Source organism: Gymnogyps californianus, chromosome 3 (assembly GCF_018139145.2).
Source record: "Gymnogyps californianus isolate 813 chromosome 3, ASM1813914v2, whole genome shotgun sequence".
Lineage (NCBI taxonomy): Eukaryota > Metazoa > Chordata > Aves > Accipitriformes > Cathartidae > Gymnogyps > Gymnogyps californianus.
This window is the reverse complement of record NC_059473.1, coordinates 24,455,355-24,477,499: the sequence shown is the minus strand read 5'-3', so window position 1 is coordinate 24,477,499 and position 22,145 is coordinate 24,455,355. Positions and strand designations below refer to the sequence as shown.

General features: G+C 40.9%; 1 protein-coding gene across 1 annotated transcript in view; it reads right to left on the bottom strand.

The window, feature by feature from the left end:
* Window positions 1–21,326, bottom strand: part of PTPN14 (protein tyrosine phosphatase non-receptor type 14) — a 73,824-nt gene extending 52,498 nt beyond the window's left edge. Inside the window, exons 1-2 of the mRNA XM_050893233.1 lie at window positions 21,023–21,326; window positions 13,094–13,263 (exon numbers count right to left, since the gene is read on the bottom strand). Coding sequence (XP_050749190.1) covers window positions 13,094–13,263; window positions 21,023–21,196 — 344 coding nt within the window. The 5' untranslated portion in view covers window positions 21,197–21,326. The remainder of the gene's footprint in view (window positions 1–13,093; window positions 13,264–21,022) is intronic.
* Between the last annotated feature and the right edge of the window lie 819 nt (window positions 21,327–22,145).

Here is a 22,145-nt window from a genome sequence, read left to right as displayed (position 1 = left end):
ATTTGACAAATAGATTCATAAACATGCACAATGCCTTCTCCCAAAAAAAGCTTTGCTTAATAAGACCCTATGACTTGTCAGAACCAAGCTCTGAAAAGTTGGGCAGGGCCTTGGTAGGGCAATCGCAAGTGAAGTGGATGATAAGCTGTTCCCCTTTCACAAGTAACCAAGCATCGTTTGGCCTTTACTTTGAAACTGCCTCATTTTATGCAAATGTTCTTTCTAGTTTATGGGCAACAGGAGTTTAGTTTCTTTTTCTCTTTCTTCTCCTCAATTAAGGAAGCAAAAGGAAACAGTTCTAGTACCAGCATGTCACTTGTTTGATACTATGACTCCATAGGCTTGTTTATTTTCATAAAAGTGTATTAAAATATGGGCTATTTTTAGGCTAGCAAATTACTTCCTGCATCTCTTCCATGCTGCTACAAACCAAGTCCTCTGCTCTGTGCAACCTACCAGTTCAGAGGGATGCCTGTATATACAACATTTATACTGATGTAATGTAACAACACACCCACAAAACTGAACTGCATCCACTGTCACACTTACCAAGTGCTTCCAGACCCTAAATATTCTTACCTGTGGCCAATCCCAACGGGACACACGACTAACATCACCTAGCAGCTCAGAATCAAGCCCTTTGATGCAGTTTGAGACCACTGGAAACACTGAAAAGACAATGTAACAGATGCCCTGAAACGCTGCCAGTTTTCCAGCACATAGTAGCATTCCCATTTGAAAACAATATTGTCCTTACAAATTTTTAAATGTTGTAACTGCTGCATAGCAAAGCCACGGAACTACATTCCTCCTGCCTCTGCTGCTGTTTCATTTTTTAAGGTACAGGAAAACCTCATCAACTACTGTAATCTCTTCTCAGTGCTCTTCCTGAGGCCAGTAGTAAATGAAACAAAGAGAAAAGAGATTTTTAAAAAGGTATCTTAGCTTTAAAGAAGTTTACTCTTGGCATATGTGCACCAAGAAATAAAAAGCTACTTCACACACAAATTTAGTGACAGTTAATTTAGTTTAAATTATCTTTTCTGTTCATGCAATGCAGAATGTCATGAAGTCTAAATGAAAGGAGCAATTCTGCCTTACAGGAAAGGAGAAAATCCCTCTACTTGCTTTTAGTTGTGTCTGTCTGGTTTAAGATGACAACAATACACTAACAACCTTCAGGGAACAAAATCCATCAAAACTGATCCTACCGAGAGTCATTCCAACAGCCAGCGCAGCAGAAGCTTCTTCACTAACTTTACAGAAACCTCCTGACCAAAGCTCAGTGCTTGCTTTAGAGAGAAGGCAATGAAGGCGGTAGGGAAGCCCCTGTCCATCGTGGTGATGGCAGTGTGCTCCTGTCTGTCAGGAAACATTAGACTTGAATTTCAAGTCTACAGAATATTATTTCTGTTTAGAAATGAAACTATAATAAAACAAAGTCCGTTTTTTGTTTGTCATTTTGTATCTCTACATCCTATCTTAAGCCTGACAGTCCTTGAGAGTAAATACCTAGCTGAACGTTTCTTGTAGAGTCTTCAAGTGTGAGTAGATCTAGCTAGGCCATGTTGTTAAATACAACTTCTTCTGACAAATCCTCCAGCTGCGTAAAGCAGAAGCTTACTATCCGTATGCTCATCCTCTCACCTTAAGACAGTCTGCAGTTCAAAGAAAGCAGGACGCAACTTTCCACTTCATTCCAAAAAGTTGCAGTTTTCATGAGGTTGTTCTACTGCCAATTACAGCAAGATTTAAAATCACTTTTCAGCACTATTTAAGATAACTTGCTACAAACACAAAACAAGAACAGGGGGACACGTTCAGATCATACAAGCAGACTTTCAACTGTTTTTCCATAAACAGACACATACACAAAATGGGTACTGTTAGCAACACAGCTAAGAATATGCAACCACATGTGTGTGTGGCACTGGGAAATCTAACAGGGGAAAGCCAAGGGCCAAGAAGGACAGGATTTAAATAGAAGAGAACCGATGCTCCAGGTTATGCCAGTGATCCACATAACACAACTGTGTGTTGCCAACAGCGGTGAGGGCAGCTTCCTCACAGGCTGAGAAACAAAAAGCGGTAGGTGTGACTCATCCAAACACGCAGCTTCATACACAAAGCAAGCTCTTTCACTGATAAAAACAGAAGGCCAGGTTTCTAGCCTCAGCACCATTTCAACTGTCAGATATCACAGAATAAACATATAGGCCACTCAAAAGGTTTTCATTTCCTTGCGGGAAGGCAGAATACTCTCTCTCCTGCATCAGAAGTTGGTTAGACCTCCAAAGCAAGTTTCAAAATGCTTCATTTATTTCCTTCTCTTTAAGGATCATAAAATGTCCTAAGTAGCAGGTTCAAACAGTCTTATGGACCTTCATTTCTTATGAACCTTAATTTCTGGAATTAAGGTTCAATCCTGACTGTCCCATGCAATTCAAGACACATTTTTAACATGGTGGTTTGCAGCCATGTCCTAATCAAAAACAGTCGCTTCCTCTGATGACCAGGAATAGGACACGAAGAAATGGAATGAAGCTGCATCAGGGGAAGTACTTAAAGGGAGCTTATAAGTAAGATGGGGACAAACTTTAGCAGGGCCTGTTGCGATAGGACAAGCGGTAATGGTTTTAAACTAAAAGAGGGTAGATTTAGACTAGATATAAGGAAGAAAGTTTTTACAATGAGGGTGGTGAAACACTGGAACAGGTTGCCCAGAGAGGTGGTAGATGTCCCATTCCTGGAAACATTCAAGGTCAGGTTGGACGGGGCTCTGGGCAACCTAATCTAGTTGAAGATGTCCCTGCTTATTGCAGGGGGGTTGGACTAGATGACCTTTAAAGGTCCCTTCCAACCTGAACTATTCTATGATTCTAAGTTCAGATTGGACATTAGGAAAAGGTTCTTCGCTGAGAGGGTGGTCGGTCACTGGAACAGGTTCCCCAGGGAAGTCGTCATGGCACCAAGCCTGTCAGAGTTCAAGGAGCGTCTGGACGATGCTCTTAGTCATATGATTTAGTTTTAGGTAGTCCTGCGCAGAGCAGGGAGTTGGACTCAGTGATCCTTATGGGTCCCTTCCAACTTGAGCTGTTCTATGATTCTATGATTCCTCCTCTGTCCTGCTGCACATACCTACATTTTCTATCCATCTGGCTCCCTCTATACTTCTGAAATGGATGCACAATTAATGTACTGTCATCTCTGAAGTTTCATGGGCCATGAATCAGTCCCCCTCAAAGCCATGCTATTATTGAAAGATGATACTTCTTTATTTGGTAAAGCTAGGTACTCTTTTTCCTTCTGGTTTTTGAAAGCTACAGAGTACTTGGAGTCATACATCTCATGCCTTTATTTCCTCGCTATGTTACCAATCTAGTTTGAGTTTTGTTTTGAACACCTAAAAATCCTAGACTGAAATTCCTATCATTACCTCATTTCAAGAGCTGCAAAGTTTAAGGAAAACCCTAACATACTCAATAAAAATCACAAGCATGGACAATAAAATTGTTACATCATTCTACCCAGGTGCAGAATTTTTCCAAAATATCTGAATCATTTCTGGTTCTCAACTATGGTAAAAGCCATCCACATTCCTCACCCCCCAGCAGGAGTCAGCAAGAGCTGCTCAGCGTTCAATGCAAACTTAGGCCACCCAACCAACGTACAGGTTCAGCAAGAGTGTCCAACAGCACACGTGCCCAGGTGGACAGGAAAGGAAGATACAACATGGCTTTTCCCAAGTGCAAATGCCTCCACCAGCATGACTGGCATGGAAGGTCTACCTAAGACCAGAGAGGAAGCTCAGGCACTATGTGTAAATGGTGTATCTTTATCATATGAGAAGAGTAGAAACTCAAAATGTAACCTTTGCTGCCATTTAAAAGGGCCCAATAAAAAGTCTATCATACTCCAAAAGTATCTGGTCTACTAAAATTGAACATATAAATAGTTCCCATCAGGAGAGTGATATGTAAGAACACGTGACTAAGCCCCAGAACATAAAATAAGTATTATTTCTTCATGATCAGATGTAAATGTGATACTGCCTAATGCCAAGACATTCCTGTTACAACATTTCTAACCATCACAGCCACTGCCTTCAAAACACACTAAAGCAAGAATGCAGGCTGAAGTATCCAACACTGTATTTATAGTTATGCAACACTATTTTTTAGAATTGCTACATATGTACTGCCCAACCACACACACGAAAACACATTCACTTTCTGGTCTAAAAAGCACAGGATAATGTAATAGATCAGATCTAAGCGTCAACAGTTTCTTAAAATATCTGGCACAAAGAGCTCAGCTTTCAATAACCAACACACAGAGAACAAGCTCCCCATTCACTGAAGAAAGTCAGCTGGGAGAATGGTTTGCCCTCCTCAGCAAATTATTTTATAAACAGGGAATTCATGTTGAATCTTAGGTCTGCCATGAAGAAGTTCTTATTTTTAAGTCAAAGTTTAAACATCCACTAAAATACACATCCAAAAAGAACCAACTCAAGAATATTACTGAAAAGCAAAACAACGCATACGCTGCAGTAATAAGAACACAAGAAGACCCAAGCAAATACTGCACATTATTTGTTGTTGCTGTTCTCTAAAAACAACATTAAAGCTAATTAAGTATCAGCTTGTTTACAACAAGGCAGGCTACAAGCCTAATGTGTGTTTTTTATGCCGCAGTAGCCACTAATATTAAAAAAGTCTAATAATTAAAACAAAACAATAAAACCATCAAAGGAGCACCAAAATGCAAATACCCCAGACTGTCTAAGCCTGGGTGGCCACCCAGGGCTCTTAAGACTCATCCAGCTTGCAAGCCGTTCCAGAGCTGCTCCCCTGCCTGGGCTACGTGAGCTCCTAAACAGTAGCTGGGGTGGCTGAGAGTGTTGCTGTTTAGTCCCAAATTCCTGCAGCTGGAAAGAGGGGGAAAAGAAAAAAAAAAAAAAAAAAAAAAAAAAAAAAAAAAGGTTGACATTACCAAGTTACTTCAGGACCCATCCAGAGTCTTGTCCAACAGAAGAGAGTTAGGATCCCTGGGGACTCAGGACTCCCTGGGGATTCACAACTACCTCCACCTAGCAATGAATCCCAGAGCTTGCCTTTCTCCCAGCCTTAGGAGATGCGGTGCAGTTCCAGTGATGAGACAATCAGCACCAGGACCATGATCAGGACCGGGACCTGTAGGGTCAGGCAGGCTGGCAACTGCAATCTAAACCAAAATAGGATTCTGTTCCACCAGAAGTTTCTTTGCCTCTCATTGATTTATAAAATTTCAGCTCCAGAGTTCCTGCTGCTTCTGCTGGTATACCCCACCACAATGTCTCATGAATACTCTCATGAAAGACATTTGTGTTGGTACTTGTCCTAACTCTTCTTTTACTGTGCTTCACAACACAGCACCTACCTACAGCACTGTACATTAGTTCTTCAGTTAAAAAAGAAAGAACTAGTACCACCACATACAGGTCAGTTGGCACCCCATGCCACTTCACAGTTGTTCCCCACCATTCCCCTGTAAAAATTATCCAGTAATTTGACTCTCCAAATTATTTAGCTGAGAACAAAAGGTTTGACAGGATTCATGGGATGAAATTATCTTCCATTCCTAAGGTCTGCTGTTCTGACAGAACATCCTGTCCCTTTCTGTTCATTTGATGTGACTTCCATGTATAGCAGTGATTGTCTTAATTCATGTGAATCATTTAAAATTACAGTCCATTGACCTATAGCTCTCTATAAAACAGAAATATGATATATATAAAATATATATAATTATAAAGTTGGAAATAGTCTGTTAGAAGAAAGGAGCTACACTGGTTTATGCTACGCAAGGATCCAGCCCAATATAAGAAACAGACAAGAGAACCGTCAGAGACTTTTAAACTGGAAATAGTTAAAAACATGGGACCGTTCTGATCATTAATATCATATTTGTGTTAAAGAGAACAGTCTTGCTTCTTAGTGAAGAGGTGCATCATCTTTCCAGTTGGGCAAGCCACATAGCTCTTTCTAGTGCCAAGAGAGGGCTACATGTCATGGCCTTGCCTGCATGGTGGGAGCAGAGCTGCTCCACAAGCATAGCACAGCTGATTGGCACATGCACAGTAGTTATGACATTTCCCAGAAAAGAGGGCAATGAGAAACTAGTTGCATTAATTTCTCTGGAAGCTACATAGCCTGCTCCCAGATCCCATCTTTCCAAGAGAGCAGGCACGCTCTTAAAACGTGTGCTGGGAAGTACACTGTAAACATGAAGTGACTAAGGTTCTTGGGAAGAGGCAAATTTGGACAAGGCAGTATGGCTTCTGCTGCCTGAAAACCAAACTTCTTTCCGCTCAGTTAAACCAGTAGTACTGAATGGTTAGATCCTGACTTAAATCTCCAGGTGTGAGAGACCAAATTCTGGCCTTTTGTTTTTTTTAAATACTCCACCTTTCCTACTTGCCATATATCACTCAGTTCTTGCTCATTTGCCAACCCATCCAACTTAACCATACACATCTCTCTTCTCCTCCCATCCTGCATGATATTTCTCCGTACTTCCATATAAAAGAATTTTTTTAAGTGTTGCTGAATTTTTAAGAACCATTGGCATTAAAAAAAATCCTATGGGTCTACCAGAGGTGTATGAACAAGCATGGCCACACAACCTGTCACAGTCCATCACTTCAGGCAAGCACAGTCAAGGCTGTCCTGAACAAATCAGACGGTACACATCGTGCTGGTTTTTTCTGACACACTGTGATATACAAAATAATAATTTTGGACAATGATGTCACCACAGTGCTCAAATCAACTACCATGCACTCAAAGCTACACACAGAGACTTCTCAGACAGCCACAAGCTGCAGGCGTGACCAAGCATGAAAAGCAAAGCAGCCTCATGTACCTTACAACCTTAACAGCCAAAAGACTTCCACATCACCGAGCTTGCCACAAAGCCAGGCTGGCACAGGAGGATATGTGATATCCAGCCTTAACACAGCAATTAAAACACCATGTAAAGACAGCAGTGACTGGTACAAAACTCCACCTGATTGTACTTGTATTAAAAGCTAGCAACACAGGAGGATGTGAAACTTAAGCTTGTTCAAAAAAGTAAAGCAAAGCAGACTAAAAGCAAAGATAAGCTCAAGTAGGCGAGACATTTAAGAAGGACTTGTTTGAGGGGAAGGAAAAAAGTCCAGCTTTTATATATTAAAAAAAAAAAAAAAAGTCATTTGTCAGAACATTTTTCCCTGTAAATATGAAGCAGTCAAACACTAATTTTTTCCCCTCCACTTTATCCTCACGTGATTTAAAAATTCATACATTCCTAAGAGTCTGTAGCTCTGTATGTTTTAGAAGAAGGTCTGTTTAAAAATTCTTCACCTAACACTTGAAGAAAAATAAAGAAAGGGAAAGGCAGGGAATTGTGAAGAAGAAATACTTCCTTAAAAGACAAACAGAAAAAAACAGCTACAAGAAATGGTGAAGAAAAGGGTAAAGCGGCAAAACATCAGAGGAAATAAATGTTCACTTAGTTAAAGGAGGATAAGTTTGAGGCTGATTTTTCACAGGCCCTCCAGAAAAGAGGCCTGGCAGCCACAAGCTCTAATTTTCCACCTGCAAACACATTCATTCCCACACTTTGCAGGTGCAGCCATCCCATTCCAAACACTGTGTTTTCTTTCACAGGAAAGCTGTACAGCCCGTTCTTCAGGGAAAATGCAGAGCTGACAGCTGAACTTGGGGCAAAAGCCCAGTGCAGCACAGTGCAGATGCTGGAATATGTCCCTCCCTACACAGTTGTGCATACCAGACCTGCTGTGCACAGCACCATGGGGACCCAGCCCCACTGGTGGCACCCAGACTAGGAACTGCTCTCATTTTGCAGGATTATGCCCCAATCTGCAACAGCACAAACACCATCGGATATTACTGGGTACAGAGCACATAGTAAGATACTGAAAGCTTCTTCCAAGAAAGAAAAAAGAAAACCAGACCAAAGCACACCTTCATTGCTTCACAGGAAGCATAACAGTATCACATGTGAACACAGAGGTACTGTGGGGAGCAAAATGTAACTTTAGTTTTCCCTTAGAACTGTGAAGGAAAAAAAAAAAAAAAGGCCATGGATTGTCTGATACTTGTGCAGAAAGCAGCATCGCACCCACATTTTCAGAAAGCCACAAGAGTGTGTGGGTTCTCTGTTTTTGGAACAAGAGCACAGTGAAAGCAAGCTTGTTTACTTTAGACACTGTACAAAGACCTATTTTTTTTTAATAAATGGTTGAAAGGATGTCTCCCCTCTGAGGACTTAGCAGAAAATAAAAGGCAGATTTATATTTGTAATCTATGCAAATATCTACTCTACAAGGCATCACAAAGACTGCTTTATATCAGACAGTATGCAGATCCCAGGTGCTTTAAATATGCCAAAAGCATGCGCAGCATCTCCGCCTGCGATGGCTGCTCACTCCGAGAACAGCTGGATGACTAAAAAGAGGTTGTCTAAGTAGCCTTCCATGAAAAATGCCTTTTGCTAATGTGCCAACCCCTATACTCCCACCCAAATGGCTCCTGCTGTAGCTGCCATCAAGCCTGGAGAGGGTTTTTTGTTCGGTTGGTTGGTTGGTTTTTTTTTTTAATTTGGTTTATTGCAAATTCTTCTAGAAATTTTCAAATTATAGCAATTACAACACAGTGAAACTCCTACTGACACCTTAAGAAATTATCATGGGGCTTTAATTCATAATTCCCCTGGAAGATGTCTGTGGGATCGGGTGCAGGTAGAAAGCCAGGACTAGAGGTGGGGGAGATGCTGGAGTCACTGAGATCTTGGAGGAGACAGGATTAAGATCAGGGGATATGTACAAATGGAAGCCTCAACCCAAGACCAAAGAAATAGAGTAGAAAGAGTAGGGAAATAAGAGGACTAGAGGGTAGGAAATAGCTCTCCTAGGAGAAGGCCCAATGCCAAGAGTACAATGCTATTACACTGAAAGGAAGGCATAGCAATAACATTTATTTCATTGCCATTACCAGAAAGAAAAGGCAGGTACTCTACAACCAGCGACTGCTTTCTGTACGTTTCCCTAGGACATCCGCAGGAAGCTTCCGTCACAGGTCAAGAAACACAGCTGTCCTGACAAGCCTCACCATTCGCACTCAAAATCACTAACTGAACAAGACTGATGATGTCCTGCTGGCGCTTCTTACCCTGTCCCAATGCTCCACTTAACTTTGAGGAGGAAAAAAACCCCACACCGCTAATGTTTGCATCTTTAAGCAAGTACCAATTTTGTAAAAAAGAAGTGAAGAACTGCAAGCCACAGAGTGAGATCTGACCGACTAAAACGATCAGTGTGTCCCCCAGAGTACTCCTTGCCTCATCTTTTCTTGCAGAGCTCAAAGGTTGACTTCAAAGAGCTGTTAGCTGAATAAACTGCTCTGGCAGTCTTGTCTTTTCATTTTCTTTCCCAAGGATCCCACAGGCCCTTCTTTCTCATATTATCAGAAATACCTCTTACAAATTAACTACAGGCATCCCACATTAAGTCATGGCTGTGCTTGTGTTTATATGACAGGCGCCTGCAGCTCTACAGGTCCTCAATAACCAGTTACATGGCCAACCCAGGTAACCCATTCACCCACTCAGTCACTCAATACCCATCCACACCTTTGAAATGATGAGCTCATTTTGGCACAAACTGAAATACAAGAAATTCCTTCTAAACATAAAACCCCCTTCTTTATTGCAAGGGTGACTGAACGCTGGAACAGGTTTCCCAGAGAAGGTGTGGAGTCTCTCCATCCATGGAGGTATTCAAAACCCAATGGGACACAGTCCTAGAGCAATCTCTTCTAGTTGACCCTGCTCTGAGCAGCCAATCTCCAGAGGTACCTTCCAACCTCAACCATTCTGCCGCTCTGTGGTTAGCACAGCTATTTGCGTTTAGCTTCAGCAAGTCAACTGACACTCCCACATTGTACCTCTGAAGGACAGCACTGACTTCTTACTAGATTACTACTCCACTCCTTTCCCAGCATGTCACATACGGACAGGTTTCCATAGAGTCTGTCCACCACTGGGGGACATAGTGCTTGGAGCAGTGTTACCCTTATTTCTGCATCCACATTTGGCTTGTGCCATACAGGAAGTTACCAGCAAAACCATGAAGAGCTCCTGACTACTACCAACACCCGCAGGCAGCTAAAATCCAGGAGCCTGCAGGCATAATTAGCATTTTAGACTTCCAACAGTAATGATAAAATGTAAAGAAATTTCGATTTTATAAATAAATTATTATGGCTTCACCTATATATGAATTGTCTTATTTGTACAAGGATTCCTCCTGTTGGTCCCAACTGCCAAACAACAGCAGAACAGAAAATGGTCCACAGATTGTTTTGAAGAGTCAGATGGTCTTTCAAATAAAAATTATTAAGGAACACTGCCTCAGAGCCACTGACCAACTGCACAAGTAATGCTCCTCTCAACCAACAAAACCTAAAAGCCTTGGATCATTTTCCCTCAGTGCGATGACAGCACATGAGGTACGGGGGGCTGCAGTCACTGGAAGCAGGGAGGAATATTCAATTCGGGATAAATCTCTCAAAACCAGCTATCAAGCCAAAGTCTATAACCCTACAGGTCAGAGGCAGAGTAAACCATCTCAGTAAACCAATTCCTTGGTTTTTGAATACTTGTGGATTATGTAAGTATTTGCTGAAGTATTCTCAGAAGACTTTTCATCATCTTCAAGGAATATTAATCAACCCTGGAAATTCTGGAGTCTACAATTAACTAAAAGTGTGGACTGAGAGATGGGTTTCACCTCAAGCTCCAAACGTGGCCAGGCAAGCTCAGGGCTGGAGATATTTCCACTAAGAGAAGATTACAAAGGTAACAGGTTCACTGCTAGCAGGGCCGTCACTAGCTTTGTAGCTTCAGCCTTTGGCGATGGTTTTGTTTTGGGGTTGGGTTGGTTTGTTTGTGGTGGATCTGCAGCTTCCCAGAAGGAGATGAAGTGGCTGATCACGAGTTTTGCATTTAAGATGGATTTGTCATTTGTATGTAAATATAAGTCAAATACATAGGCACTGAGTGGGCGACTCTAGTGCCTACCTCACCATCACAGGTAATCGTATCATGATCAAGCTTAATCCTAAAAGCAGCCAGTCTCAATTTCAAACCAAATGTTTAATCAGTTTACCAAGAGCAAACAGAGCCAAAAAAACCTACCAAAAAAAAAAAAAAACCCAAACCCTCCATCTGTCCATCTAATCACACTTTAGACTAAGCCTTTCTCCACCATTTGTTTCAGAAGAGTCCTCCATGTCCTCACCACTCATTGCTTCCAACATGAGATTTACCTCATCTACCTAGAATTGCACAGTTGAAGGTTTGCTGCCATCACATCATCTACAGTGAAGCAATTCCACTTCAGGAAAAAACCAACCAACCAACCACCCATCTTAACAGGCTATTCTGTATTTGAGATCCATTAGTAAGCTGCTGGTTTTGCTACAGACATCAAAAGAAATGTAAGAGGCACTTATAAGACTCTGCAGCTTATGTTATCAATCACTTCAGAAAGAAAAACAATTCAGCAGCCACTCCAATTGAGAGTTCTGTGAAGTTCAGTTGTCACTGAAATGTTTTGTTATTACCAACCTGGGCAGAATGAGCAAATACACCTCTGCAGGTGAGCTATGAATGAGCAATCAGCACTGCAGGCTGCAGCTTGAAGAGATAATAGCATCCAAGTAGCTACAATGCTTCCTTGCACACAACTACGCCAGGATTGGGCTGACAAAAGTGAGCAACACAATATTTCAGACATTCCGACTGCATGTTAAATAATTCTGAGGGAAAGGGTATGAGGCTTCCCTCTCCCAACGCGTACAAAGCAGGAACACACAGATACAGACAAGCATTGATGTTCAGTCTATTCCCAGGGAAATTTAAGTTTTGTGATGCTTTCAGCCCACTGTTTGGCAAGAATTCTGCATACACAGTAGTCAAGGGACTGCTTGACAGCTGTCATTTTAAGAATCAAATCTTTGGCATCCTACCAAAGTCAATTCTCCAGTTCAGTATTAAGAAAAAATCCTTTAAAATACACAATCTGCAACATAAAAAACACTTCACATCTTGCACATCTTCTAGAATTAAAGTCACTCTTCCTCCACTCCTTATACATCTTTTTTAGACATGATGACCATGTAGTGAATTTCAGGTTTGCAGCAACAGAACATTTTTTTCAGTGGGGAGGCTTCTGCCACCCTGTAGCCCTCACCCACTTATTCCAGGCTTTATCTCTAGTTGTGCTGATGCAACTTTGCTCTAGACCAGATAAATGAAATAATTTTGGTTAAAAAGAAAACAAGCCCACTCCTTTTTGGGCGAGGTGGGCTTTTTTTCCCTCTATTTAAATAGAGCACAGATGTGCAAAAACCACACAGTGATGTGGTTTACAAGAATAGCCCCTCAAAACAGTTGCATTGTTACAACTGCAGCACAGGGCTCTGAATAAAAGAGTAATTCCTACTGACATTGTTTGCAAAAGTGCACCCTGATCATAATTAAAGGACTAATACCCTCTAACAATTTGAATCCTTTTGTGAAACGTAAGGGGAAAAATCAGGAGTGGGATGGGCAAAACCCAGAAAAGATGCCAAAGTTCACTTTCAGCAAAGCACAGGTAGACATAAGAATAATAAACTAAAACTGTATATAGAGGTCCTTTGCCTATGGCTTCCTTTTAACCAGTAGAAGGTTACAGAAAAAGAGTATGGTCGCCATGGTCCTTTTAAAATTTACATCAGGTTTTTAAACATATATCTATTACTCCCTTTTTTTTCCTGCAGTTGGTCATGTATAATCATTCACCAATACTGGTTTGTTTTTTTTTTCTTCCCCAAACAGATATAATCAAGTGGTGACTTCTCTCACTTTTTCCATTTGGGCAATCCTCAGGAAAGGAAAGAACCAGGTGATACCTGAGCAAATACTGAATACCAGAAACAGAGCAACTGTCCGTTCCCTCCCAGCTATATCACAATAATGCAAACAGAGGGAAACCACATACCTTGTTACCTCCTGCTGCAGTCGGGAAACACTGGGCACATAGAACATTACCCCAAAGAAAAGCAAAGGCTCATTGGCAAATTTGTCCAGCTGCTTCTTCAGAGGCTTTTCCAGTTCAACCCAGCGGGCTTGCTGGCTCTTGCTGAGAAACCAAAGGCCGAAGTAGTGCGTCTAGATAAAGAAACAAAATAGTATCAGTTTACCTTTTTCAGCTAGATCACACACACAATCAATGACACAAATGCAAATAAGAACAGATGGCATTGTGTAAATTTTTCCATATGCAAAATCAGAGTAATTTCTTTTTTACTGTCCTTTTTTATTTTTAGGACAATCTTGAAGACAATGACAAATCAATATTGCAATAAAATATACTTCATGGAGTACTATCTGCCCCTTACCATCTCTCCCAAATGCATATTGAAGAGCTCTATCTGACATTATGGCACAGGTGACATAAATGATTTACAGAAAGTGTCTGAGTCTTTGTTTTCTTTTACACCTGTGCCTTGTGAACAGACAGCAAACAGTATGTCTGATTCAAAGCACAAAGGCTTCAGGAGACTTTGCATAAGGCCCACTGCAGGCAAAGGACAAGGACTCTTCCAACTACAAAAAAGAATACAAACCCACACGCATATGTCAAAATATATCTACCAATACCAGAACCGTTTACCCAATACAGAACATGTTTACTTTTTTTTTAATGCACTCACAAGGTTTTATGATGGACAAGTATTACACTTAAAATGTGCATCACACACACAAGTTGTTCGCTCTAGGCTCTTACAGAAATACCAGGCTGAAAACCTCAGCTATTTCCTATCCTGTGTAAATCTCAATGGCTGTAGTACCTCCTGTATAAGCCACATGGGACTGTTGCTGGTGGAAAGTAATTAACAAGGAACAGCGTTCAGAACTAGAGCTTCAAATACTACAAATTGGTAATAAGCAGCTGAAGGAATAGCCAATCCATCATGAAGGATTCTATCAAAAAGCCCTTAAACCACTGTATTAAACACACTGATCTACTACGGCAGGTAAATGCATACTGTAATTAACAGCAAGTACTACGACTACAGATGTGAAGAAAAGGTGAAAATAAGCGTTCATGTTTAGCAAAGGAACTAATCCATCAGTTGCTTGGAAATCTGACTGTAGCCCTAACTGTGAAGTTCGTATCAACATCTTTTTCTTCAACATTTCAGCTGAGAGCCTGTGGAGATTTCCAGTAGTGCCTTCAATATAAAATACCACTCTGTACTAACACTGGAATGAATGAAACAGAAACTGTGAGAAGAACTTTCGTGGACACCAAGCAGATTTAGGATCTGAAAGTAGGATCATTACTACTTCTGCATATTTCTCTCATTTTATTTCAATAAACTTTCTTGGTGTTTAATCCAACTGACTCCCTATTCAATAAAAACTTTCCAATAGTTTCCATTAGATTAGATTAACCCTAAAACAAATAAAATACTTATTTTGTTGTTATAGCTTAACTTACCTGGACAACAATCCTTCCACAGGCAGTCACAATCCTTTATACATAGCACCACATTTTAAATAAAGATACTTAAGACAAATAGAAAAACTCCTATTTGCTGTTTTATAAAGCTTTCATTTGAAATTACTTTTAATACATTCAAGAAGTTTGGCCTATAAATCAACCATCAAGATTTCACCACTGGATTTCCCAGATGTTCACACTTTTAAATAAAAAGTCTTCAAAAGTAGCAGACAAATTGCAACCATTACACTTTGCAAAAGCCACCCTCAACAGCCTGCTTCACTTCGGTAAGGATACTTCTATAAAAACCATCACATGTACCATGACTTAGCATACAACACAAGGGCAACTAATGCAATATTGAAAAATTAAAATGCTTAGAAATGACAACAAGCCAGCAGGGGCAACACTGCTCCAACTATTTTATAGCTGAGGGCATGCAAGAGAGAATCATATGCAAAAACTCTGAATTGGAGCACAGGTGTATTTACTTTAGGGTCTCATTATGTACATATTTTCAACTTTGGAGAACATCCAGACTACCATTTAACTCAGGTGATAACTAATTCAACTTGATTCCTCAATTAAGCCTGACAAACCTGCAGTATAGCTTGAACACTGCCCAGTCCTTTCTCTTTAAGCTCAGTTTGATACATTGAAGCAAGCTAGTTCTTTTTTTGAAGAGAATCGATGTTGTATTTCCTTCCAGAATTTAAAGGCATCTTCAATAAATCAATCAATCCAGCGCACAAATAAATCAAGAAGTCAGCATCTCCCATAGGATAAACTGAAAACCAAAACTAAACAATTCACTGATACATGTCTACTCTCCCTCTGTAGTCATCACTGGATAAAAAGTTCTTTCTGATGAGTTCACCATGATAGTGATTAGATTAAAGTGAAGGTGGGAGGGACAGTGGAGACAGCAAAGGAAAGGAATTCATGTAAAGGCAGAAAAAAGCACAGTGATTTTACCACCTCATAAGGGAAATCCTTTAATGCACAAACTCTTGAAAATCACTGCAGGGCAGCTCATCCTCAGCAAGAAACAGCGCAGAGCTGTGAAAACAGATCTTCCTTATTACTTTAAAAAGTAAACATTCACATGACCTAGGACCCAAATTTGCAGTGTCAAGTACTTGTAAAACATCTAGCAACTAACATGATTTGGAGTCTGAAGTCTAAAAGAGTTATTCAAGGGATTAAGGGTATTGCAACTAAACAGCTCAAATGAGCACAGTCCCTCCCCGTTGAGTGGGGGCAGGGGGACAACAAAAATTTAGATTTGCTACAGTAAAAAGGCTCTTCAAGTACCAAATCCAGAATCCTGAATCACTTCCAAGGAATAAGAAGTGAAGGGAATGCAGTGGTTATACTTCTAGACTACAGCAGATACAGTGGACCAACCACGGCAGCATGCATTTCACACAAGTAAAAGATGACTGTTTTCCTGGAAAGCAGCCTGGAGAGGATCGAGCAATTGCAGATGAAGCACAGGGACTGCAGAGCAGAGCTCAAGTCACAAATGCATGCACTTTGGAGAGACAACCAACACAGTCATCTGAGTATCAGCTCCCTGTCGCCAGGAACTTTACTTCTTGAAAATGTTCGCATTTTTGAACAACCCACAGTGGGGAAGGACTTTTGTAGGCACTACTGCAAATGCCTGAAGAGACTCTCTTCCCCTAGGAACATTAGTAATTCCCAAACAGGAACAGAGGAACACGGGACTGGAAATGGCTGGACCATCAAGTTCAGTATGCTATGACCAGGCATATGACCGTCCAGAAGGCCTTACAGAATCCGAGTCATGCATTGCCATACACTCCAGCCCACAGAATATTTTTACAGTACAGACACCCCACAAATTATATGAAGGGATATAAAAATGGGATCTTTTTCTCTAGAAGCAGCTGATTGAAAACTAGGTTGATTCCAAAAGCTGGTCTGTTTGTCCATCTGTACAAAGTAAACCACTGACTTCACTCCAGTTTTCATGGAATAAATATCTGCACCTACACCTGGCAGGCTCTGAAGTAACATGGGCTGCTGTAGCAGGTACATCAGCAGTCAAAGTGGCAAAGAAAGTAAATGATGCTTTCAGTTCTAAACAAAAAAAAAAAAAAAAAAAAAAATAAAAAAATCCTTCTTCCAGCCACAGGTGACAGACTGGTGATACACACTGAAGGAAAGCTTTTCATAACGCTAAATGTATGCACACACATCCATTCTGCAGACAAAGAGCTTCAGTTGCTAGTGCTTTTGGTCTGCCTAACCTGCAAATACATGAAGAGCTCTGTTAGAAAAGAGTTTACATCAGTTTTCTCACAAGGTTTTAAAATTCATCTTACCTACCACACATGATTTCATACGTGGTACAAGGAAACTGGCTTACACTCCTCCAGGAACTGTAGTCCTCTGCTAAAGCAGTGGACAAGAACCAGAGCACCTGTATACCCCAATGACACTACGTGAAAAGGCGATCCTCGAAATATGGCAAGTCAGAAAAGAAAACTGGATACACAAAACCTGTGCTGAGAAGTCTTAAAAAAAACGACATTATAGCTGCCAGTTCAGGAGGCAACATATTCGTTTTGGACTTGGACTTAGCTATACTCCCAAGTCCAGAACTACCCCTGCCTTTATGTTGGGCAAAAAGAGTAGAATTGTCAACAACAGATGACGACAGACACTTACTAAACCAGCAAATCTCATTCAAAAGGATCCAACGAGATCCAGCGAGGCTTGGTGTTTATTAAAGCATCTGGTTAAGCGGCCAACTAAATATTTATCCTTGAGAAAGAGGCAGAGTTCCAGCTCCTCCAGGCAAAAAGCATTAAACCCTGCTATCCCAGGGCGCTCGCACAGAGGGGAAGGCACCATTTACGGCAGCCAATTGTTCCTAGAAGGTCTCTTGTCCAAGCGCTGCCTGAACCCCATCCCAGCTTCGCTGGCAAGATGAGTCAAACCAAGCCAAACTTCGAGGTAACCTGGCTGCCGAACACAGGTTTTCAGTCACACCCCACAAGGAGGGGACACCTTCTAGAGCACAAAAAAAAAAAAAAGGTCAGAATGGCAGCAAACAGCCACCCCTGCACAGCGGTCAGCGTCCGCCTGCGGTGCTCAGCCTGCCATCCTACTGCTTTGGTTTGGGTTTTGCAGCTTCGTAATGCTGGTGGTACCATTGTGAAATTCAGCTTCAAAGAATAATTTTGGTTGGAAAGGAGCTTCTTGCCCCCCCCCCCCCTTACAATATGTCAGAACATCCCATCTTTAAACTTTTTATCATTTTATAAAGTGAATTAAGGAGAACAAAAAGGAGAAAGAGACATGAAGTCTCACAACAGGTTTGTACAGATTACTCTGCTATTTCAAGCAGGTTCACTTAGTCTGACTTGAAGGGAAAAATGCCATTATATTGGGAAAAAAAGTCCTTTTTATAATCTGTGCACATACATGCAAGATTATAAAATTATGTTTCTGACCTTGTCTTTCCTCTCTTTCCCTTCCTCCCCTCTTCTCATCTTTACTTTTTACATAATGCTGGCATAAGAGCTCATTTTATTGGAACCAGTAACTGTTCAACTAGAAGACCTGATGTTTTGTCAAGAGCTTTGCTGAAAAGGATAAAACCAGATTTTACAGTAGTTACATGGCTACACTTTCTACTGACCTATTCCTGAACCCTGACTCAGTCAGGGAGGGAGCTGCATTCCCCAGAGATCAAATAGAAATATGCATAATCCATTAGATACTGTTTTTCAGTCATGTGTGGTATAATGATCGACAGTCCTTCACAACAATACATACAGTAATCTCAAACAATTTTGCTTTTGAGCGGGGGGGTTGGACATTTTTTATTTATTTCTAAGAAATCGGCTTGAGTGAAACATGGATGCATTCCTAACACGAAGGTAAAAGTTGGGGTACACCTGGGATTTATTTAAACATAAGACCAAACTAAAGTATCAAACAAAAATTAATCTTTACTTTTAAGAGAACACATATTCTTACCTGAGACTGCATGGAGGAGACAAACAGGATTTTAGTACTGTTTTGTGAGCATGGGATTTAATGAAGCTTAGTTTCTTCCTTACTTGTACATCATAGTTTGCTGATCAGGATTTCTAAGAAAAGGCATATTCCAGCTGAAGTTTTTGCTGCATTTGGGGAATTTAAAAAGTCTCTCTCCAATATGGACACTTGCAAGGATTTTCTCCTCAGTACACTTAATGGGCTTCTCTCCTCTACTCAGCTATCCAGTTCCACAAATCTTGCAGAAATTTGAGCTTTGTCAAGGTATTTTTGACCCTTCTGTAGAATTTGATTGGCCAGTGAGTTCAAAAATGATGCTAAGCCTAGAGAGGGAAGGGGATAGTCACCAAATGAGTGCATCAGCCTTGTTTCCCTACAAACCATGGCAGGAAGACTAGAGGGGCAGAAGAAGAATTGAATTTGGGGTCTGAGGGAAAGGACAGCACCCAGCACCAGGCATCTCCAAGCTTGCTAGCTCCAATTATTCTTCATGAAAGGAGCAGAAGAGGATACAGGGAGACCCTCTCAGAGTTGAAAGAGGTTGGTAATTCTCTTCCCCCTTAAACATTTAAAGCAGCAATAGATGCTACCAGAATCAATCAGAAAAAAAGATTTAAAAAAAAAACCCAAACAAAAAAACCCAACTTCTGTCAAAAAATGCTGTACTGTTGAAATCTGAACTGTACAAAATTGGTTCAACGTTGCCAAAACTTTGTTTAGAAAAAAAGTGGGGAGGGTGATGAAAGAAGGGGAAAGTGTTCCAACAACATCAAAGCATTCTCTTCTGTGTTGTTAAAATATTTGTTATCTTGAAACACAAACTTTTTGTGCTGACATATTTCTTTTTGCATGACAAATAATTTTGAAAATGAAAAAAACCAAAGCAATAGAAAACCCCCATGAAATTGAACACTGACCAAAACAACTTCCTTTCCTACTCTACTGTCCAATCTCTTTTCTCTGGAAAATTTTGAAACTTCAGGCTTTGTTCCAAAATGGAACAAAACACGTTCTGAAATCACAAAATGCTTTGTGGAAAAGAATGCTAACCCACTGACAGAGCTATTGTTTGCAAACGCAGGTGGACCTCCAGAAAGAATCATTAGGCCCCAGACTTCTGCTGCACCAACTAGATAAGCCCATAAGGAATACGAGGAGAATCACTTCATTCATTTCACTCCTTTCTGTACTGGAAGGAAAGGGAAGGACCTAACATCTCTGTAAGGACACCCTAAAGCATCACCAACAGAAAGAAAAAAAAAAAGAAAAAAGTAATTACTGGGAAATCTTCATCTCTAGAAGGGGAGAGGGAAGTTGTTTCTACTAAAATCCGCATTAAAAAAACCCCAAGTATGAAAAATCACTATGCAATATTCTGACTCTCTGCCCTATTCCTGCCTGCACATTCTCCTGCCTATTCTGCACACACACACAGAGTGAGATTCCTCTCTCATTCTTTATCATTATTGATGTACAAAAAGGAGTTTTTGTTTAGTTTTCATCTGCACTAGTTATTTGTATGGTACCTTCTAGTTGCCACCATTACAAAGGGCCGTGTACCAACAAATGTAAGACACTGCAAGATTATTGGATTTCCCAGCTGTGCTTACAGAAAGCATTAGCCAGGACAGTCAGATGACAATACAGCAATTTCCAGGCAATGGTTTTCAACTTGTGATTTGCAAAAGCCTAGAAGCATGCAGGATACATGTAAGGAGTCCACAGAAGGTAAGTAAGAAAAGACAGTTCATTTGTGCCATGCACATTGGAGAGATATTTCTAAAAAGGCCTCAACACTTCCAACACTGAACTCTACAGCAAGAAGTAGAAAATAAAGGATTTCAGTCTTTAATAAAGTAAGACTGGGTTTCTTCAGCCTTTTCAGAAGCACTGGGAACGTAAAAGAAGCCTTTCAGAGTTTCAGATGTGAAATGTTTCAGTTAAACAAAAGGAAGAAAAAAACCACCATCCTCAAACTGTTAATAGTTGCTCCTGCTAGTAACAGAACAGTGGTCTCCTTCCCACTGGCATAATTCACCCAGCAGTGTTGGTGAAACCAGGGTTACATTCAGATAAAAGTTACTGTAACTTGGCCCTCAGCATCCCAGTTCAGAAAGTAACACCCATTGCTTTCTAAGAAAAGAAGAAACCTCATCTTTGTGTTACAAAGAGCTCTCAAAGCTATGATGCATAAGCAACAGCACAAAACCCTGAGTGCCGTTCTGCCTTCAGTTTTCATGTAACCAGAATACATTTGTCCAAGCTCCAGCTGCTGATCATATCTGGCCAGCTCTGAGAATAGCATGATTCAAATGAACAGACTGCCTGAGCTAAAAATGTGTCAAATTATACAGTGACAGATGGTCTTTCCTGGGTTACTCTTACCTCACGTAATTCCAACCTCTGAGCGACAGCTTCCAAGCACTCCTGCCCTGTGCTCTCCACGGAGAGGGTGCACTCGATCACATTGTTGTCCAGTAGACTGATCCTTGTCACAAAGCAGTTCTTGCTCAAGACGTTGTAGCGTCTGGTCCGTCGCAGTTTCAGCCCGAAAGGCATGGCTGTTGGCCTGGAAGGTCGCCCCTTCCCTGTACTCTTCCAAGAGTTATCAGCACGCTTGTCGACTTGCCTTGAAGGCTTCTTCAATTGGCACTACTCTCCTCCAGAAATGGAGGTAGCTGTCCATTCCCAGGGCGAGCTTCAAGGGATTCCTGCAAAACACATACAGATAAGTAGAGTTAAGTGTGAAATAAGATGTTCCTAAAGATCAGTGGAAAAGAAAAAAGCTTAAAGGAAGGGAGTCACATTTAAAACCATAAAATAAACACCTCCACACACAGGATGGCCAGGCACTGACTACATCTCCCAATAGAACACCTTACACAACAAATCTTTCAAAATTCTATTTTGGCGCTGAATTTAAAGCATGGATTTAATTGCAAAGCCGTTCTTTGAGAAGCTCAGTACAAACAGCAACTCTACAGGGCACACATCCAGAGGTGCTAACTCTCCCACCATTACCCCCACCACAGGGGTCTATAACATAATCTTCAAGTTAAGTTTTGGTGCCCTCAGGCCAGCTTTGAAAGCTAGCTTAAAAAGCTAAGGAATAGAGGCATTTAAAAGAGGTGTGATTTTGAAAGAAGAAAGGCTGGCTGCAGTCAGCAGGAAATGCAGGCACTCAGCACCTCTAAAAAAAAAAAAAAAAAAAAATCAAACCTCAAGTATGCATGTGAAAGGCAAGAAGAATCTGAGCCATTTCAGAGAAGGCTCCTCTGAGGCAAACTCTAACATTTTGCTCACTTCCAGCTCCACAGCAATTCTGCATTTCTCCCTTTCAGGTGGAATGAGTAACTGCAGGAACACAGCTGTCAGAGACCAGGATAACACTGAGTGGGAGAAAGAGGACACATATTCTAGATATTGTTTCTAATTACTACTCCTAAAATTTATCAGGGACACATGCAACTGTTAAGCCAAAAGACAAAGTAGACAGAAGAACTAGAAA